Source organism: Anthonomus grandis, chromosome 22 (assembly GCF_022605725.1).
Source record: "Anthonomus grandis grandis chromosome 22, icAntGran1.3, whole genome shotgun sequence".
Classification (NCBI taxonomy): Eukaryota; Metazoa; Arthropoda; class Insecta; order Coleoptera; family Curculionidae; genus Anthonomus; species Anthonomus grandis.
This window is the reverse complement of record NC_065567.1, coordinates 20005179-20022678: the sequence shown is the minus strand read 5'-3', so window position 1 is coordinate 20022678 and position 17500 is coordinate 20005179. Positions and strand designations below refer to the sequence as shown.

General features: G+C 31.2%; 1 protein-coding gene across 5 annotated transcripts in view; it reads left to right on the top strand.

The window, feature by feature from the left end:
• LOC126748430 (agrin-like) overlaps window positions 1–17500 on the top strand; it is a 434242-nt gene that overhangs the window by 308431 nt on the left and 108311 nt on the right. For 4 of the 5 annotated variants that reach the window (XM_050457677.1, XM_050457675.1, XM_050457676.1 and 1 more), the window contains exons 7-11: window positions 5995–6231; window positions 8141–8356; window positions 9146–9574; window positions 12582–12682; window positions 13756–13873. In XM_050457677.1, the coding sequence (XP_050313634.1) occupies window positions 5995–6231; window positions 8141–8356; window positions 9146–9574; window positions 12582–12682; window positions 13756–13873 (1101 nt within the window). Of the gene's footprint in view, window positions 1–3060; window positions 3463–5994; window positions 6232–8140; window positions 8357–9145; window positions 9575–12581; window positions 12683–13755; window positions 13874–17500 lie in introns of those variants that run through there. The other variant, XM_050457678.1, reaches the window with a different exon arrangement.

Sequence of the window (17500 nt, the reverse complement as noted above, 5' to 3'; positions counted from 1 at the left end):
TAAAATAAATGTTCAAATTTTTGACCATTATCTTCCTGACAGTAAGCAAGTCGATATTCAAATTCTTGTAATACTTTACTTATTGTTTGAGGCCGGATTTGTTGTATTTCGTGTCTAATTCTATTTTTTATTCTTCTAAACTATCAGGTTTATCAAACCATCTTCAATCCATCTATTTGGGAAAATGTTGGTAAGGTAATCTCGTACTGTTCGTGAAGTGTGGGGGGCGCCATCCTGCTGGAACCATATCGAATCTGCCGGTATAAACGGGTTTTCACCATTTAGATAAAGTGCAATTTAAACTAGGTACTATCTTATTTTAAAGCAACTCTAAATATTTTTCGCGAGGTAAATGCGCCTTCAGTAAAATAGGGAGACACAATTCAGGGGCTTACAATTCCTGCCCATACGTTTAACTTTTTGGCAAATTATGTGTGACTTTTTATACTCCAGTGTAGATTTTTTGGTGCCGGCAGTTTAATTTGCTTAAGTTGGTAATTCTCTAATTTCGCACCTCGTTTCAAGTAGTTCTGATATCTGTTCTGTAGAAAATTTCTAATTTTGCCAAATACTTGTCACGAACCCTTTTCAAATAAACTCTCTTTGTTTCCTGTATACCAGTGATTTTCTTAAATTTTGAACCAGAAAGATCCTTCTAAACCAACAAGTCCCAGCACTTTCCCAATTTTTTTATCGGCAGATTTTCCCTATCCGCAGATATATAAGAATGACCTCTCACCGAAAAATATAGCATCACCTCTTCAGTATGTGTAGGTGCCTTAGTGGAAAGCCATAACATCAACATGTGGATGATAAAAGAATTTTTATTTTGTCCCTCCACATCCGTCGGCGAATAGTCTAACCAGTTTGCAACTCTCTGGAAAATCGCGGTTTGTCAAAAACTGGTTTAAGGCTTTGTTTTTGTCGATAAAAACAAACATCAGCCATCATTAGCCACTCAATAATGAATACATTTAAATCTTTTTTCATTATTTTTGTTTTTTAAATAAAATTAGCTTCACCCCCAAAATAAATATTAGCCTATAATTTCATCATATAAATAGTAATTTATTTATTTCTAGAAAACATAACTTCTATTGCAAAGCAAAAACCATTCAGATCTAAGCTGCTCGTAGCAAAATCACTTAAGTTATCAATTTGTATTTTTTTGTCCATTTTACAAGGAAATAAATAAAAACTTATAGACAACAGCATTGCAAAAAATTAAATGTAAATCTTGAATCAATCTTAGAAGTCCATTGCAAAAATGTAGCTCCATTTAGTTTTTATGACTATAGGAAATAAGAATAAATTTAGTAAAAAATTCATATAAATAAAGTAGTATAAATCGACTTTCAGTCATTTTTAAGTCAATCTTTACCGAAAAATTAATTAAAATTCCTCGTGAAAACACATTAATAAAGTTCACAAATAAATTATATGTTACCTAGAATATAAATTTAAAAATAATTAAACTTTATTACTTTAAATCAATTATACCAACATTAAAAAAAAACTTGCCTCGTCGTAAAAAACAATCTTACTTAAAAATTGTGGGTTTACATTACATTTATTCATTATTTTGCAAAACTCTATTTTGCGGATGTGATTATTTTCAATAATTGTCGAGTTGATTTTTGTGGATTTTCTTGTAAATCGAGCAAAATATCTAATTTTCTGTTTTCTGAAACCGTTGGACGGTCCAGGTCATATTTGTCTCTATAACATGACCAAAATCTCTAAACTTTTTTTCCATTTTGCTTATTACCGAACATGTAATAAGCCTCTCCGGGTACTTATTGTTAAACAGATCGCAAACTTCGGCCTGTGTTCGAGTCTTGTCGCCATATCCATATCCATCATCAAAACTGCTATTCTTTGTTTTTTAGTTAAACGTGCCATACTTTTAAACTTTACAACTGCACTTGATACTTACTGACATTTACGGATTAAATACGTTAATAAGTATATACACCAATAAGTAATACATACTATTTCCATGCGATTAAATGGTGACAAGGTATCAACAATCAAATATACCTATTAAAAAACTATGAAAAAACGTGTTTGAATATGCTCAAATGACCCAAACAGTTAAATTTATTAATAATGTTAGTATTAAGTATAAGACATGGTATACAAAATATACTTAAAATTCTATGCAAAATTCAAAAATGGAATAAAAAATAGGTGTTTTCATTTAAAAAAATGAAGTTGATGGTCGTAGCTTATTTTTGGTTCAGCCTGTATACATGAATTCATCATCAAAAAAATCGACGTGTCCGAGCGTTTTTTTTGGAACACACCCCTGAATTTTAAATGAATTTGTTTCAACTGGCGCGTACTCACTGTATAATAGACTGGGCCTTTTACAAATTGTGAACCGGCTCACTCTTAAGGGTATTTAACTGATAAATAAAAATAAAATCCTTTTTTAAAAATTGTGATAAGCTATGATTTCACAAAATCTGTAAACAGCAAACCTTCGCCATTATAAACCACAGGAAAAGACCTGAAGTACCATTCGACCCCAGTTCCCATGTAAAATTTTAATGCTAGCTATCACCTTCGCGTAGGGGGTTGATGTTAAAGGTATTTTTTGTCCCGCTAAAATTAAAAATAGACGGATGCGAGCGTTTTTTTAATTTTTAAGTCCCGAAGAAATTCGGGGTGGAAAGTTTTCGGTGCGATACCCTGTGTAACTTGTTATTCATTTCACATAAACTTGTTACCAAACTTGACAAGGTGTGTAATGCTAAAACTATATAAAACAAACAATTCAAAAAAAGACACGTAGTACACTTTCTTATAATGGAAGTTCTGATGACAAGGCACGCCAGGTGGTCTTCGTGGCAATTTATCAAAACCGGGGACAAAGGAGAAGAAAAAAACAACAGTGTCACCTTTGCGACAAACTAATCTGTGGTGTTATGGCAAACTTAAAATCAATATGGCGCTTGCTCGCCATTGTCTTCATATATGCAGTCACGCTACCTGTGGTGCAAGTTATGTTTAGGAAAAGCCCTTCTGTACACTTCAGTGGCGTTTAGACTCGTGAGTTGTTCGCGCGTTCGCACCAAAACTTCATCGATCGCACCACTTCGCTTACCCTCGGGTTTTTACAAATATATGTGTCTGGTTTTTTGGTTTTTTTGTATCGTTCAGCTTAATCAAGTCCGCGTTCCCCTTTACACTTTTTTTTCTTGCCTTACGTCGTTTACTTCTTTCTAACCGAGTAGATCTCATTTCTCCACCTGCCTTAAAACTCATATTTCCACACACGCACACTGCTAATAGCTCTAAAAAATAATAAATAGCTTTTCCTTATTTATTATATTTTGTTATTATTGTCCTCAGGGAATATCGTGCCAACCAAAATGTCAATTATCTATTTTTTGCTCTTTCTGTTACTAACCCCTCATACATCACAAAGCTGTTACATTTTCCCTAAAGGTAAATTAGGTAAGCATCAACCCCTTAGTTGATGTAAAAATTATTACTCCACGTGTTTAGAGCACGTGTGTTTGTATTGCGCATGCCCGCCATACTGAAACATGGCCGTGTTAATAAACTCCGGAGCAATAAGGAGAAGGCTTTTAGCCGGCTTGCTCTCTTTATTGTTTTGACGAACACGTATCAGTTTTTTACAAATAAAAATTAACCATTAAATAATCATAAGTAGTGGTTAAAGTTCTATTAGTTATTACTTATATTTTCTTGTTCAAAATTAAATTTCAACTGAAGTGTGAATATGATGACAGCCTTTGGACAAAGACACATCGGAGTTTTCCTTATTTTGGATTTTTTTAAAATTATTTTCAGTTTCTTAAAAGTCTTGCCGATTTTTTTTCTAATAATTTAATGAAAATTAAAATCAGTTACAAAAATAAAAAATATTTTAATACATTTGGAAATGTTGTTTTACATTTTACTCATAGAATTTTACTTATATTCCATAAAATATTTTTATTTCATTCGCTAAATTAAAAACTAATTTGATGTCGAGAATATCTTAAAAAAATATTCTTACATACATGTGTTTTAAGATAATTAAAATATAATTTTTTTTATTTAATATAAATTATCAAATTTGTTTTACTTAAAAACGTTTTTAACAAATCTTTAAAATGTAGTCCATTTACTATTTAATATTATCCTAACGGTGCTTGAAAATCGTTTTAAATTAATTTTATTGCTTATTTCTAAAAAGCATATCGACTTATACAAAACTGCACAATTTCAGGTTTTTTTATGACTTATAGCGTCTCGAAATTTTAAATCACTTGGTTTCACTGAATAATACTCTTTATTTATTATTATTAATTTAAACGCAATGTCCTATTTACTTGAAAAGTACAGAGATTGAAATCTTAATGATGATTGGATACTCAGATAGAACAAGACTCCAAAAAGAGGTTGTGGACCTATTTAGACACATGTATCCTGATTTACCACCGATATCGCAAGGTATTGTAAGCAAATATAAAAATCAGTTGCGGGAAAATGGCCACGTTAGAAAAACAACTATAACTCGTAAATTCGCGCTCAATCAAAATCCCAAAATTAATGTGTTAATATCTGTTTTAGAAAATCTTAACATTTCCACTAGACAAGTAGCGCGCGACCTTGAAGTTAGTCAGTCTTCAGTAGTAAGGGTTCTAAAGGCACAGAATTTTCATCCCTTTAAACTGACAAATCTTCAAGGAATTTATTGAAGGAGATGCAGATAGAAGAATCATATTTTGCGAACAATTTCCAGAATAATACTGTTAAAAGTGGGATATTCCCTTTTCTGAGTCAACGTTTATGCTGACCAGAGGAGTAAGAGGCAAGGCTACCTCAGCATCCAGAGAAAGTAAATGTTTGGGCACGAATTGTAAGCCAGCAAGTTATAGGCCCAATTTTGTTTGAAAAAATCTAAATGGGGCAAGATATTTACAGTTTTTCAAGAATAAATACTACTTCCAAATCTAGCTGCTCTGTATGCCAAATAGGAACATCTGATTTTAACAAGATAATGGGCCTCCCCATTTTGCATAACTATCTGGGTACTATATTTCCAGATAGAAGAATTGGTAGAAGATGATCTGTTGAATGGCCACCAAGATCTCCCGATCTAGCTCCTTTAGATTTTTTTCTATAGGGACAATTGACATTCAAAATTTATGTGTCCAAGCCCGTAAACATTGAGAAGTTAAAAATCGGAATAAGGCATCAGTTTAGATTAATTTTTTCAGAAACATTTAAAACGAATTTCAAGTACGTTTAGGGCTTTATTAAATAGCAAATTGGCTACATTTTGAACACTTATAAAAGCAACAAATTTTGAGTTTTTTGAACATTTTTGCTTCTCTTGAAAACAAGGCGTTTTAATTATCTTGTCATAAAAAGTCATAAGAAACCTGAAATTTTGCAGTTTTGTATAAGTCGATATGCTCTTTAGAAATACTTAATAAATTTGATGTTATAATTATAAATCGTTAAAAGTGTTCAAAATGATTTTTAAGTACGTTTAGGACAATATTAAATAATAAGAGGACTATATTCCAAATACTTGTTAAAAAAAAATTTAAATTATGGTAAATAAAAAAAAAATATTTTAATTATCTCGCTTAACTTAAAACTACTTTTCGAAGGCTCCAAGAATTTTTTTGCAAAAAATGTATATGAACTTCTGAATTTAATACAAGTTACTAAAACTAACACTGTATAAAGTTAAGTTTGCTAAAAACAAGAGATTCACAAGAAGAAAAAAAGACACAATGAATAAAATAAAACTCAAAAAGAGTAAAATAGAAAACCAAAATATTGGTATAATTTCAGTTTGACTAAGAATTTAAATAATTATTGTAATACTTAAAACTTATTTAACAATCTCGTTAAATTTTAATCGTAATTACCAGCTTAGTATACTGAAAAGTTTTACTTCGCCAAATAACAAAGTAACAAACAAAACCCGATACATTAATTCTAAAGTAAATCCTTCTTTTCCAGTTGAGAACGATTTATGCAGAGAAAAGAGCTGCGGTTTTGGAACTCGCTGCGTCGTAAGTTCAGATGGTAGAAATGCCAGCTGTGTTTGTCCAGAAAAGTGCCATACTTACGGCGACCATGTTTCATCTCATCCCGTATGCGGCTCAGACGGCCTCGACTATAAAAATAAATGCGAACTGGACCGGGCTGCCTGCAAATCAAACACGAACATTACTGTTAAATATAATGGAAAATGCGGTAAGTATTTTTGTGTTTTTTTTTAAACCTTTAGTTGCGATTTATAGCAAACAGATCCAGGTTATATCCTGGATACAACCTCCATAATCGAATTGGGAATCATCATCTTCATTAGAAGCAGGCATATCTTGCCAGCGGAAAGAAGCTGTGGAACAATGTTATGTGGTTCAAAATAATAACTGAAAGACCCATAAAGTATTTCCTCTTCCTCTATAGAATATCCAGCGATGTACACTACACAAGGCTTTTCACTGACCTTGTTAATAAAATCGACGATCTGCAAGCATACAATTCAAATGCAGAAATTGTTATTGCAATGTCAACTGGTTGACGTATTCTAGCAGGACTGATGATGGCCAAGCATAGGACTTTGCGATTAGTCACGGCCTAACGCAGTTAGTTAAATAGTGTTTGGATCGCCTAATAATTGTGTTTTTCTTCAGTAATGTGTATAAATGAGAATTCGATTTTTGCACCTATTTTCTATATCATCGTTTCATTTTCTAAATAGTGTTTAGATCCCCTAAAAATAGTGTCTTTCTCCAGTAATGTGTCTAATTATACCCGAAAAACATCATTTTATTCCAATCTCCTTCTAATTTTTAGACTTAGATAGGGATATGCAAATATTTCGATTTTTACGCCTGTTTTCTATATCATCGTTTGATTTTCTAAATAGTATTTGGATCGCCTGGAAAAAGTGTTTTTATCCAGTAATGTGTCTAATTTTACCCAAAAAATTTCACTTTATTCCCATCCTCTTCTAATTCTTAGACTCAGATAGGGATATATAAATGAGAACTCGAGTTTTCCACCTTTTTCTATATCATCGTTTCATGTTCTAAATAGTATTTAAATCGCCTGGAAATAGTTTTTTTTTCCGTAATGTGTCTAATTATACCCAAAAAATATCATTTTATCCTTATCTAATTTTCAGACTCAGATGGGGATATATAAATGAGAATTCGATTTTTGCACCTATTTTCTATATCATCGTTTCATTTTCTAAATAGTGTTTGGATCGCCTAAAAATAGTATCTTTCTCCAGTTATGTGTCGAAATATACCCGAAAAACATCATTTTATTCCCATCCCCTTCTAATTTTTAGACTTAGATAGGGATATACAAATAATTCGATTTTTACACCTGTTTTCTATATCATCGTTTGATTTTCAAAATGATATTTGGATCGCCTGGAAATAGTATTTTTCTCCAGTAGTGTGTCTAATTATACCCAAAAAACATAATTTTGTTTCCATACTCTTCTAATTTTTAGACTCAGATAAGGATATATAAATGTTGGAATGGAATTTTCGACCTATTTTCTATATCATCGTTTGATTTTCTAAATAGTGTTTGGATCGCTTGGAAAAAGTATTTTTTTTCCAGTAGTGTGTCTAACTATACCCGAAAATATTATTTTATTCCCATCCTCTTCTAATTTTTAGACTCAGTTAGAGATAAATAAATGAGAATTCGATTTTTCCACTTTTTTCTATATCATCGTCTCATTCTAATTTATAAAACTCTAAACATTATGTAAAAGTTAAAAAAATATGATACATATATAAATTAAAAATTTTAGTATTTTAAAAACCGAAACTTTCACACAGACAGGACGCTATTTTCGTCATGTATGCTGCCTACATCTTTGAAAAATAAATAAACAAATATTAGTGATATTGATAGGAAGAAACCCTAATGAACTTACCCATTACCGAAAATGTCTGTACACCATAAAAGCAATCTAGCACTTAGCAAGCAGCACCTTGTAACTTTTACGACAACATGCGATCTATAAATTATTCATTGTTGACATGTGTATTGCTTACATTTCATTTTCCAAGTTTATTCTGTATATATTAAACCGAGTTTCCTGGTCTAAAAAAACATTTTTAAATTGTTACAGATCCCTGTGCCACAGTCGAGTGTACGGATCCCGAAATATGCATGCTCGACTCTCAGCGAAATCCAGGTTGTCAATGCGGTGATACTTGCCCTTTGGAATTCACCCCAGTTTGTGGTTCGGATGGAAAAACCTATTCGAACGAGTGTACTTTACGACAAGAGGCTTGCCGAACTAGAAAAACCCTTAATATTATTTACAGGGGAAAATGCAGCTCAGGTCCGACATTTTTATTTTTAATAGTATACTTTTCGTCTTCCCTAACGGAAATAAAATTAGGCTTAACATTAAAGCAAACAAGAAAATAGGTTTTCTAAGAGTTTACAAACAAAATCAGTTTTGCAAATTCCATTTCAGTCAATTTGTGATGCTCAATTATCGGACTTCGAAGTAGCAACTCCAGAAATGGCGAGGACAGAAAAAAATCTCCGAGACTGTTATAAATTGAATTTAAATTCGAATTGCGCTTCATTATATCAGAATCTGCTTTATAGATCGAATTAGCTTCGAAATAAAAAGCGGAAAATCTCGACATTTTCATTTTGCTTTTAAACAAACACTGTATCGTGCGCTTGTGCAAATTTACCAATTCCTCTTGTATGGAAATAAACTTCAACGTAAGAAAACTTTGCCTAAATTAAGTGCACTATTAAAATTTTAGTCAAATAAAACTACAGATATTAGTAATTTTTTATTACATCTCAACGAATTGATTTATATTATTTTAAATTATTTTTAATTAAATCCACCAGTACAACCTTTTATATTCACGCACTTTTGTTGTCAATGCTTTCACAATTTTCCATATTCAAACGTTGTAACTTTTGGCGCCCAACAGTGAGGCGTAAATTTGAACCACTCCATTAAATTTCTCTAATCAATTTTCACCGACGTGGTCAAAAGCCGTGGCCATGCCCTTGTATATGTCTTTCACTCGATTGTACAAATAAACTAACTATAAAAAGTCGATACAAACCGCTCTAAAATAAAAAAATAAAAATATTGTAGGTATAAATCCATGTACAATGGCAAAATGTACAGTGGGCCAGGAATGTTCAATAAATAAATTCGGAATAGCAGAATGCGTGTGCCCACCTGAATGCGAGCAAGCAATGCGACCAGTATGCTCCAAAGATGGCCGCACTTTTCCATCCGAATGCGAATTAAGAAGAGCCGCATGTCTGTCGCAAACAAATATTGAACTCGCTTATTCCGGAATATGTGGCGAAAATGGACCATGTACCAAACATGAATGCCAGTATGGTGCAAAATGTGTGGAAAGGTCCGGGTTTGCCCATTGTGAATGTCCGAGGTGCTCCTCTGAGTTCGATCCTGTGTGCGGTTCGGATGGAATCTCGTATGGGAATGAGTGCAAGCTTAGATTGGAAGCCTGCAAACACAGGAGGGACATAACTCTTTTATATAACGGACCCTGCAGTAAGTCTTTATAGTGGCTATGATAAATTTTATTACTACAGTAGAGAATTAGCGTTGTTCCTGGTTGGAGGTAAACCATTACCGTACAAATTTCCTACTTTTTATTACCCGCTATTAGGGGCTTTATTTTGCTTGACCACGGAACCCTAATTAACTATATAACATAATACTGATTAAGGGAGAAGTTTTAGGGCGGCCATTCGTAAGTAATGTAATATATTTTAAAGCGCATTAATACCCTTCTTACTAAAATTACTTACCTTGTTTATTTATTATGTTACTTGAGAAAAAATATATTTTTATTTAGTTAAAACTGATATAAAGTGTGAACATTAAACGCAAACTTAGCTTTAAAATAATTTTAAAAGTAAACCCATCTAAGATGAACTAAGCAAATTTAATTAAATCAAACTTCAATTCAATTAGTAAGATGCGTTTGAGGATCAAACTTACAGTTAATATCCTTAAGCAATACCTGGTAAAGTTAGTGCCGAAACTATTTCATTTGTTAGATCTGATGTAAAATTATTCTGCGGTAAAATGCAATTAACGTGTTTGTTCATAGACCGAGTTCAGCTGTATTATCGTAAGAACTCCCAAGACCTCTAAATTGGGTGGTTTATACCTGTCGACAGAGAAAGTTTTCTAATGACTTACGTACGCTTATTTTCTATTGTACACATCTATACGTTTGTCTTGGTTTGTACCTAAAAGTTTTTATTGTAAAAGTTTTTTTTGTCAAAGGTGGCTTATTAAGGTTTAGAGAATAGTATTTATTAATAATAATTTAGAAATTACTTTATGTCTCCTTTAAAAGATTTTATGATGTCAATTTATTCTTACAGTATTTTATATTAAAAAAAAATATTTTTTAGACATACTTATATATATACAAAAATAAGAAAAACATTTATGCATGTGATTTAATTTTTTTATTACTTTTGTTAAAGCGTCGCTCGCGGTATTGGCGCGCAACATATTCAGTCAGTTGTGTGGTTCATGCTATCTTTGACACATAAATTGCTACTGTTTGTTTTTTTTTTATTAATTTAAAACTCGAGAAGCATATGACAGTCAAAAAACACTTCATCAATCTTAACTCCTTTCAACGCAAATCTATTAAATATGTGTGTGAGGCCAGCGTTTGATCAAAAACGAGAAAACAGCTATACGTTAGTAATAAAACAATTATTAAAATGGCTGACTTGTGAAAATACCTTTAATAATTTTTCGTCTAGGTGTCTAGGTTGAATAAATTAATCGATTTTTAGAGGTTTTAAAGCTATATAACGAGGATAAATAAATAGGTCACTGGCAACCGACATAAGCTGCGTCCTCATTTTTGAAAGATAGCTTCTCACACATTTTTTAATAGACCATGTCGATATCAATTATGTTTGACGATTTAAAAATGATTTTTGATCTACTACTTACTTGAGTGCTTTCTGATAAGCTAGTGTTCCAATTGGACATTGGACATTGATGCAATCTCCACCTATGAGTATTGCAGACAAATTGCATTCATGTTGGTCTTTCACAAAACAGTCAGTACTTTTCAATTCTAAATAAAATGACAAATATTTATAATTGTATTTTATTTTTGAACCTAGTATCGCATTTTTCGTATCGTAAAGCTAGATAATGAAAAATTTTCTAGAATAAAAAAAAATATTTTTTTTCAAAACTAATTGACTTATCTTAAAAAACTAAACTTCCACTTATTTACGATAAAAAATGGTACAACTGCTGCAATTTTCATAACGATGCGCCTTGATTTCGAGAAATAAAATAGGGTTTTATCACGTTTTACTCGAAAACCTTAAGGTTATGTGAGAAAAGTAGTATAGATTTTTTATCACCTATATTTTTCTTAACAAGCACTTTCTTTTAGGCAATTATTTTTTGTGAATAAAACCGTTATTCATTAACTCTACCCCTACCCTCCCACCCATCCCACACAACTTACCAGTAAGAAATTGTTTTCAAAAACCATTGTTTTCCAAAATAATACGCATGAATGGTGGTTTCGTTGTTAATATCCAATCTAATAACACAGTTTGCTTATTTTAATTTTATTATTATACATATGTATATTATTAGGCATTTAATACAAAAACAGTGATTTTTCAAAAGAATTTCTTACTTGCAAATGTTTGGGGTGGGTGGGGGGTCAAAGGTTGTTTTGATGAAAAACAATCTTTCTGCAGAAAATATATATGCAACAATAAATGTAATAATACTGATTATTTAAATTTGATATAATTTTATATATAAATATTTTGTATAAAAACAGCGTTATTAAATTGGATAATATGGACGAAAAACAGAGATCTTTTAGAAGAGTTTAATCGAATATTTGAGATATAGTAATCGAGTTTAAAAATTAAGACAAAAAGTGGCTATTCTCATAGGGTATGCACTAAATTTTATAAACATATCTAGGAAGGTATTAAAATTATAATGAAGAATCGATTTTTTCTTAAGATTTAAATACCCTGTAGCTCAAAAGTCAAGAGGTTAAGGGCATAGCTTTATTTAAATTTTTCTTCTTAAAATAACCTAAGGATTTACACCCTTTAAAGATGAGCATCTTATTTTGATCTGGCTTTGGAATTTTTATTTTTCTTTATGATCAAATGTCAATTTTTTAATAATTGGTTTTCCGTCTCAATTCAATTTGTTTTCTGTTCAAGTTTGACCTTTATTTCTTTCTAGCTTATTTATTTAAATAAAAAAGGGATTTTTTATGTAGTTTTTTTAATTTGGATAAAATTTTGGTAATTCACTTAATAAATGAAACTTTTTTACTTAATGTCCAAATAGATTTCTAGGTTCTTAATAGGCTATAATAAGCTATTATTGTCTCATATAAGACCAACTTGTTGTCGCTCACTATGATAATTACCCCTAAACTTTTTCAACGAATTTAATATTTATTTAATTTACTAAATTTCGCGTACGAACTAAATGGCTAAACGATGCCGAATTATTTTCTTTTCATTTTTAGACGGATGTGAAAACATAAAATGCGATTATTACTCTGTTTGCGAAAGCGACGGAATTACTGACGGCCGCTGTGTATGTTCACAAAAGTGCAACGATATTAAGGTAAGGCCTTAAATCACGCTATATTGTTTTCAGGTATTATCACGGGAAAAATTAAGGTTAGTTTTGAGAACTCTTCAGCAACATCCGTCTGGAAAATGATGATAATTACATAATATTATATTATTGAGAAAATATAGGAAGCATATGAGAGTGAGAACAGAGGAAAAAATAATAAAACTCCGATAATGTTTGGATTTTTGTTAATAAAGGAGTCTAAGATATAAAAAGGATATTTGATCAAGCTCTCTAACGACCCAATTGTCACGTTTACTTTGTTCTAATTGGAGTTATACTTTCTGAGAGGACACTTAAGTGTTTATAGTCAAAGTCCCTAAGATTTCTTCTATTATTCTGTTAAAAATAACACACCATTTTTTAAATCCTTACACATTTTGTTAATTCAATTATAAAACGCGCTTCTGTAATTACAACAATTTAATAAAGCTCCCCTCGAGTAATTTTATACGATCAAAAAAAAAATTGAAAAAACTGAACCGAAATTGAGTTACACTTTAAATTTTGTCCGTCGAATAAAATTGCAAATAGCAATTTAGCAGCTAAAAGAAAGCGATGTGAAATAAATTCTATTATTGATGTTAGCCGCTTTTAATTTCCACTAGTTCGACTCTATTTCCCATCTACCGAGCATATTTTTAGTCACCTTGACAGCCATTAACTTAAAATAACAGCCATATAGCGTACTCTAGAACCATTGTGTTTTTTTAGCTAAACCTGTTTTATTAACCTATTTTTCTTTAGTCCCTTTAGCTTTGCACAATGAACTTTAAAATAAAGATCAAGTGGTGCTCACGTTACAAATAAATTAAAACGTCTAACTAGGAATATTTTCGAAAAAAAACATTCTTGGAAAAGCCTTCATATCTCGGTAATATCCGGTTCCGGTAACGACCGAGCGATAAATAACACTAATGAAAAAGAATCGTATTTAAATTAAACCATGTACATTTGGATCACGTAGGGATTTATTGAAATTTCATATTTATATTCCGGTCCTGGCTTGATATTACGGGCTACTGCATAGATGATAGTTACAAACATTTGTTTCTCTACAGCTAAATAATGGATCGGTCTGTGGAACAGATGGAGTCACTTACGCAAATGAGTGTGAACTACGGAAGGGTTCGTGCAACACCAAACAAACCATTTCTGTTGCTTATAAAGGAAAATGCGGTAAGTTTATTCCTTTTATTAATTAAAAATTTCAAATTTATTTACAAATGTTCCTGTACTGGTATTAGGAAACTTACCAAGTTTTTTAATTATTTACCATTTGCAGTATAAACATTTTTACAATAAAATCTTAACCTCAAAAATCTAAAGTAAATGAGAGAAGAAAATTAAGCCTAAGAAAACAAATAATGTTATACAAAGAAAGGTACAAGAAAACTTTTAACTAATAAGAAGTATTCGGACTTCAAAATCATATCACATTTTTTTTTAAATCGTCACTAAATGATTTAAATTCAACATTATTTCGTTTAAAGAGTTGATGAAATATATTTACAGAGCAAGCTTAGGGCAGTCAACAATATAATTAATTAGTTTGTAAAATATATCAGATTTGCCTGTTTTTTCTTAAATTGTATGAAATCATACCTTTGCAGATGTTGAAAATCATAGGTATATTCATCGACTGGAGGAATATTTGACATGTAGGCTAAATATTTAAGAAATCACCCTTGTCCCGTTCCAATCTGTGTATATGACAAGCATAGTAAGGGCTTCAGACTGATGAACAGTATTCAAGCAATATTCTTACTAAAATACATTACAGTAATCTAATAGCAAAAATACTCGTAAAATCAGATGTACATTTTTTATAAACCCATGCATACCAGTTGCCCTAGTAACAATTATGTCAATGTGATTGGAAAATAATACTGTCTACAAATTCATTCTGTACTAAACTATCTGAGATAAAGAGGCTCCTTTAAAGTATAAGCATAAAAAATGTTAAAAGTTCAGTCAACAAGTTCTTTTTTTATTTATTGAAAACTATCCGAGTTCTTTAATTTACGTTACTTCGTTCAGTATTCTTGCATTATTCCTTTCTTTCGTTGCGATCCTAATTAAATTCTTGGGCTGTTCTTAACAAACACTGATTTTTATAAATAATTTTTACATGTTCAGTTGTGCTGTACACTATTGTTGCATATAAATGCCCTGGCAGTTACTTACAAAACAAAAATAAAACCTAATAATTTTAATAACTGTAACGTTCTGCCTCTTGAGGTATATTAATTAATTAATTAAATTATTCGTTTTATGGTATTTCTCCCCTTTAATTTTTCCAAGTATTCATTCATAATGTATCTTTTATAACCTTGCTCGACGTTTAATAAAATATAAGATTTACTGGTAAATATATTCGGTTAATAACCCCTTGGTACTTAATGCTTCTCAATACTACTGGGTTTAAAATCGGGTTGCATTTTAAGTAATATCGTTGTACCTAAAAATAATTGTTGGATATGGGGTACGAGTCCCTTGTTCATATGGAATAACTGGTCCCTTAATGCTAATAATTGTTATTCTTCTTCTTTTTAAAATCAGGGGTATATTCATTAAGATGTAATGACTGTAATGCCATTTACATAGGGCAATCGGGAAGAAAAATTTCCACCAGAATAAAGGAACATACAAGTTTGGTGGACAGATATAGGGATAATGACATGATCGAAACTAAATCCGCGTTTGCAAATCATTTATTGGCCTCCTCACATGGTTTTTCTTTAACTCAGGGAGCGGATATTTTTCATGAGTGCTCAAAAGACAAAAAACTGGACTTGTTAGAAAAAATGGAAATAACTAAAGCTAAGAAGAGCCCTGTCTTTGTGTGTGTGAACGATATTTTCACGTTTGAACCTCACCTCATTTATAACAACCTCTCTTAAAAAGTCTTTTCTTTTTCGATTTTAGATATTTTTAGTTTTTATTGTTCAGATTATTTACTTATATTCATACTTAATAGTATAGTTCGGATTGTTCCCCATGTTTGATCATGTTACTTGGTGGCCTATGGGTTAGAGGCGCGCCTGTGAATCTAAAGGTTGCTGGATCGTTCCCCACTGGTAACATTTTACTTTTTTATTTTTTTAAGCATACATTTTTATCTATGGTGAGAATTATTAACTTAACCTAGCTTTTCTTTTGTTGTTAGTTGTAATGTGATCTGTGTAGGTCTAGGTAATGAGTTTTATAAGCGTTCTTTTTGTGAAAAATATCTTAATGTATTTTTTAGGCCTGATGTGCTTCGATAGGAGCGAAATACGTGTAGCTTTTAAAAAAAATTATATGGATTTGATGAGACCGTGACTTTGTGTCCTTACCTTTGTTTTGTTTTCGTTTGGTCTCTTAGAGAAAAATGGATGATACGTTTATAATTGTTATTTTTACTGGGTAATTAAATTCTCATTACAAGTAACATTTATTGCCCGTACAGGGTGGTAGAAATTTATTAATAATAATAATAACAGTAATAATAAACATAAGTACTGTATCTATTTGCTTGGAATGTCAGCCAAAGGTCAGTCACGACCCATAAAGCTTGTTTTAATTGTTTCCCCATTAATTAGTGCTAAAATAAATAGACAATGGTGCAAAAATATGATTTTTTTTATTGACATTTGAGGTTGTTTGTTTCGTGATAACATGTGTCGAGTGGGCAAGTCTCAAAGAAAGATAGACTTGTGGCACAACAATCAGTAAGACAGAGAAGGGTATAAACGATTACAGTATTGAATTCTATTATTATAGTTAATGATCATTATAATATCATAAATAACTAATTAAATAGTTTGTTTTTGGGCATTTTGAGCTAATTTGTCCAGTTGTGACATAAAGTAAATTTAATTATAATAAGACATAACTTCACAAGTTATTTTTTGTTTAACATTGACTGGGAGAAAGGCAGACTTATGGTCTTTGCAATCAATAAAACCGAGAAGAATATATTATATTCTATTAAAATTTATAGAAATATTATAATTGATTAATTAAACTCATCAAGCCATCGACAAAACATAAGAATTTAGAGAAAATAAAACTGTTGGATATATGATTAATGAATATAGGAAATCATAATGGTCTCAGTTATCCTGTCGGACGCCTTGTCAAAGTCGGTATAAATGGCATACACCTCACTATCCTCATCCAAGATGCCTGATAGATAATTAACAAAGGTAATTAAATTTCGTTCTTACATTTTTTGAAAGAAAACCTATAGAAACTATGGATCTTAAATATGAGGCGACAATCTTCAAATATGATTGGAATAGAGCTGAGATTATAAACTGGCCTTATTGCCAGATATGAAGATTGATGTAAAATAATGTGAAATGGACGAGAAAGAAGACCGCCTGGATCAGCATCCTTATTTATATCCATATTTGGGATTTGGCTTTCTTCATAAATTGTAAAAATCGGAATAGATATTTCAAAAACATAAATAAGGCTGAATGAACATTTCTTTTGAGGTATAACATTTTTATTTAAAAAAACCATCTAAGAATATTTCACAACGAGGTGAAGTAGATCGGGGCCCAATTGGAATGAATTATTATTAAAGAAAGCAAGTTATTTAATTTCAGTTTCATATAAATTATTTTTTATGTGATTAACTATGTGGGGTAATAATATCTCATCCCAATTTACCTGATCCAAGAAGCCATTCAACAGAGATAAATCTGCTGTCCTATATAAAATCGGCATACATAATATTATACCGAGGACCCGAATTACTGTGATTGGCCAAGTTCTGGATGTGGATAGTCAAAGGTGGATGGTACCCATCCGGAA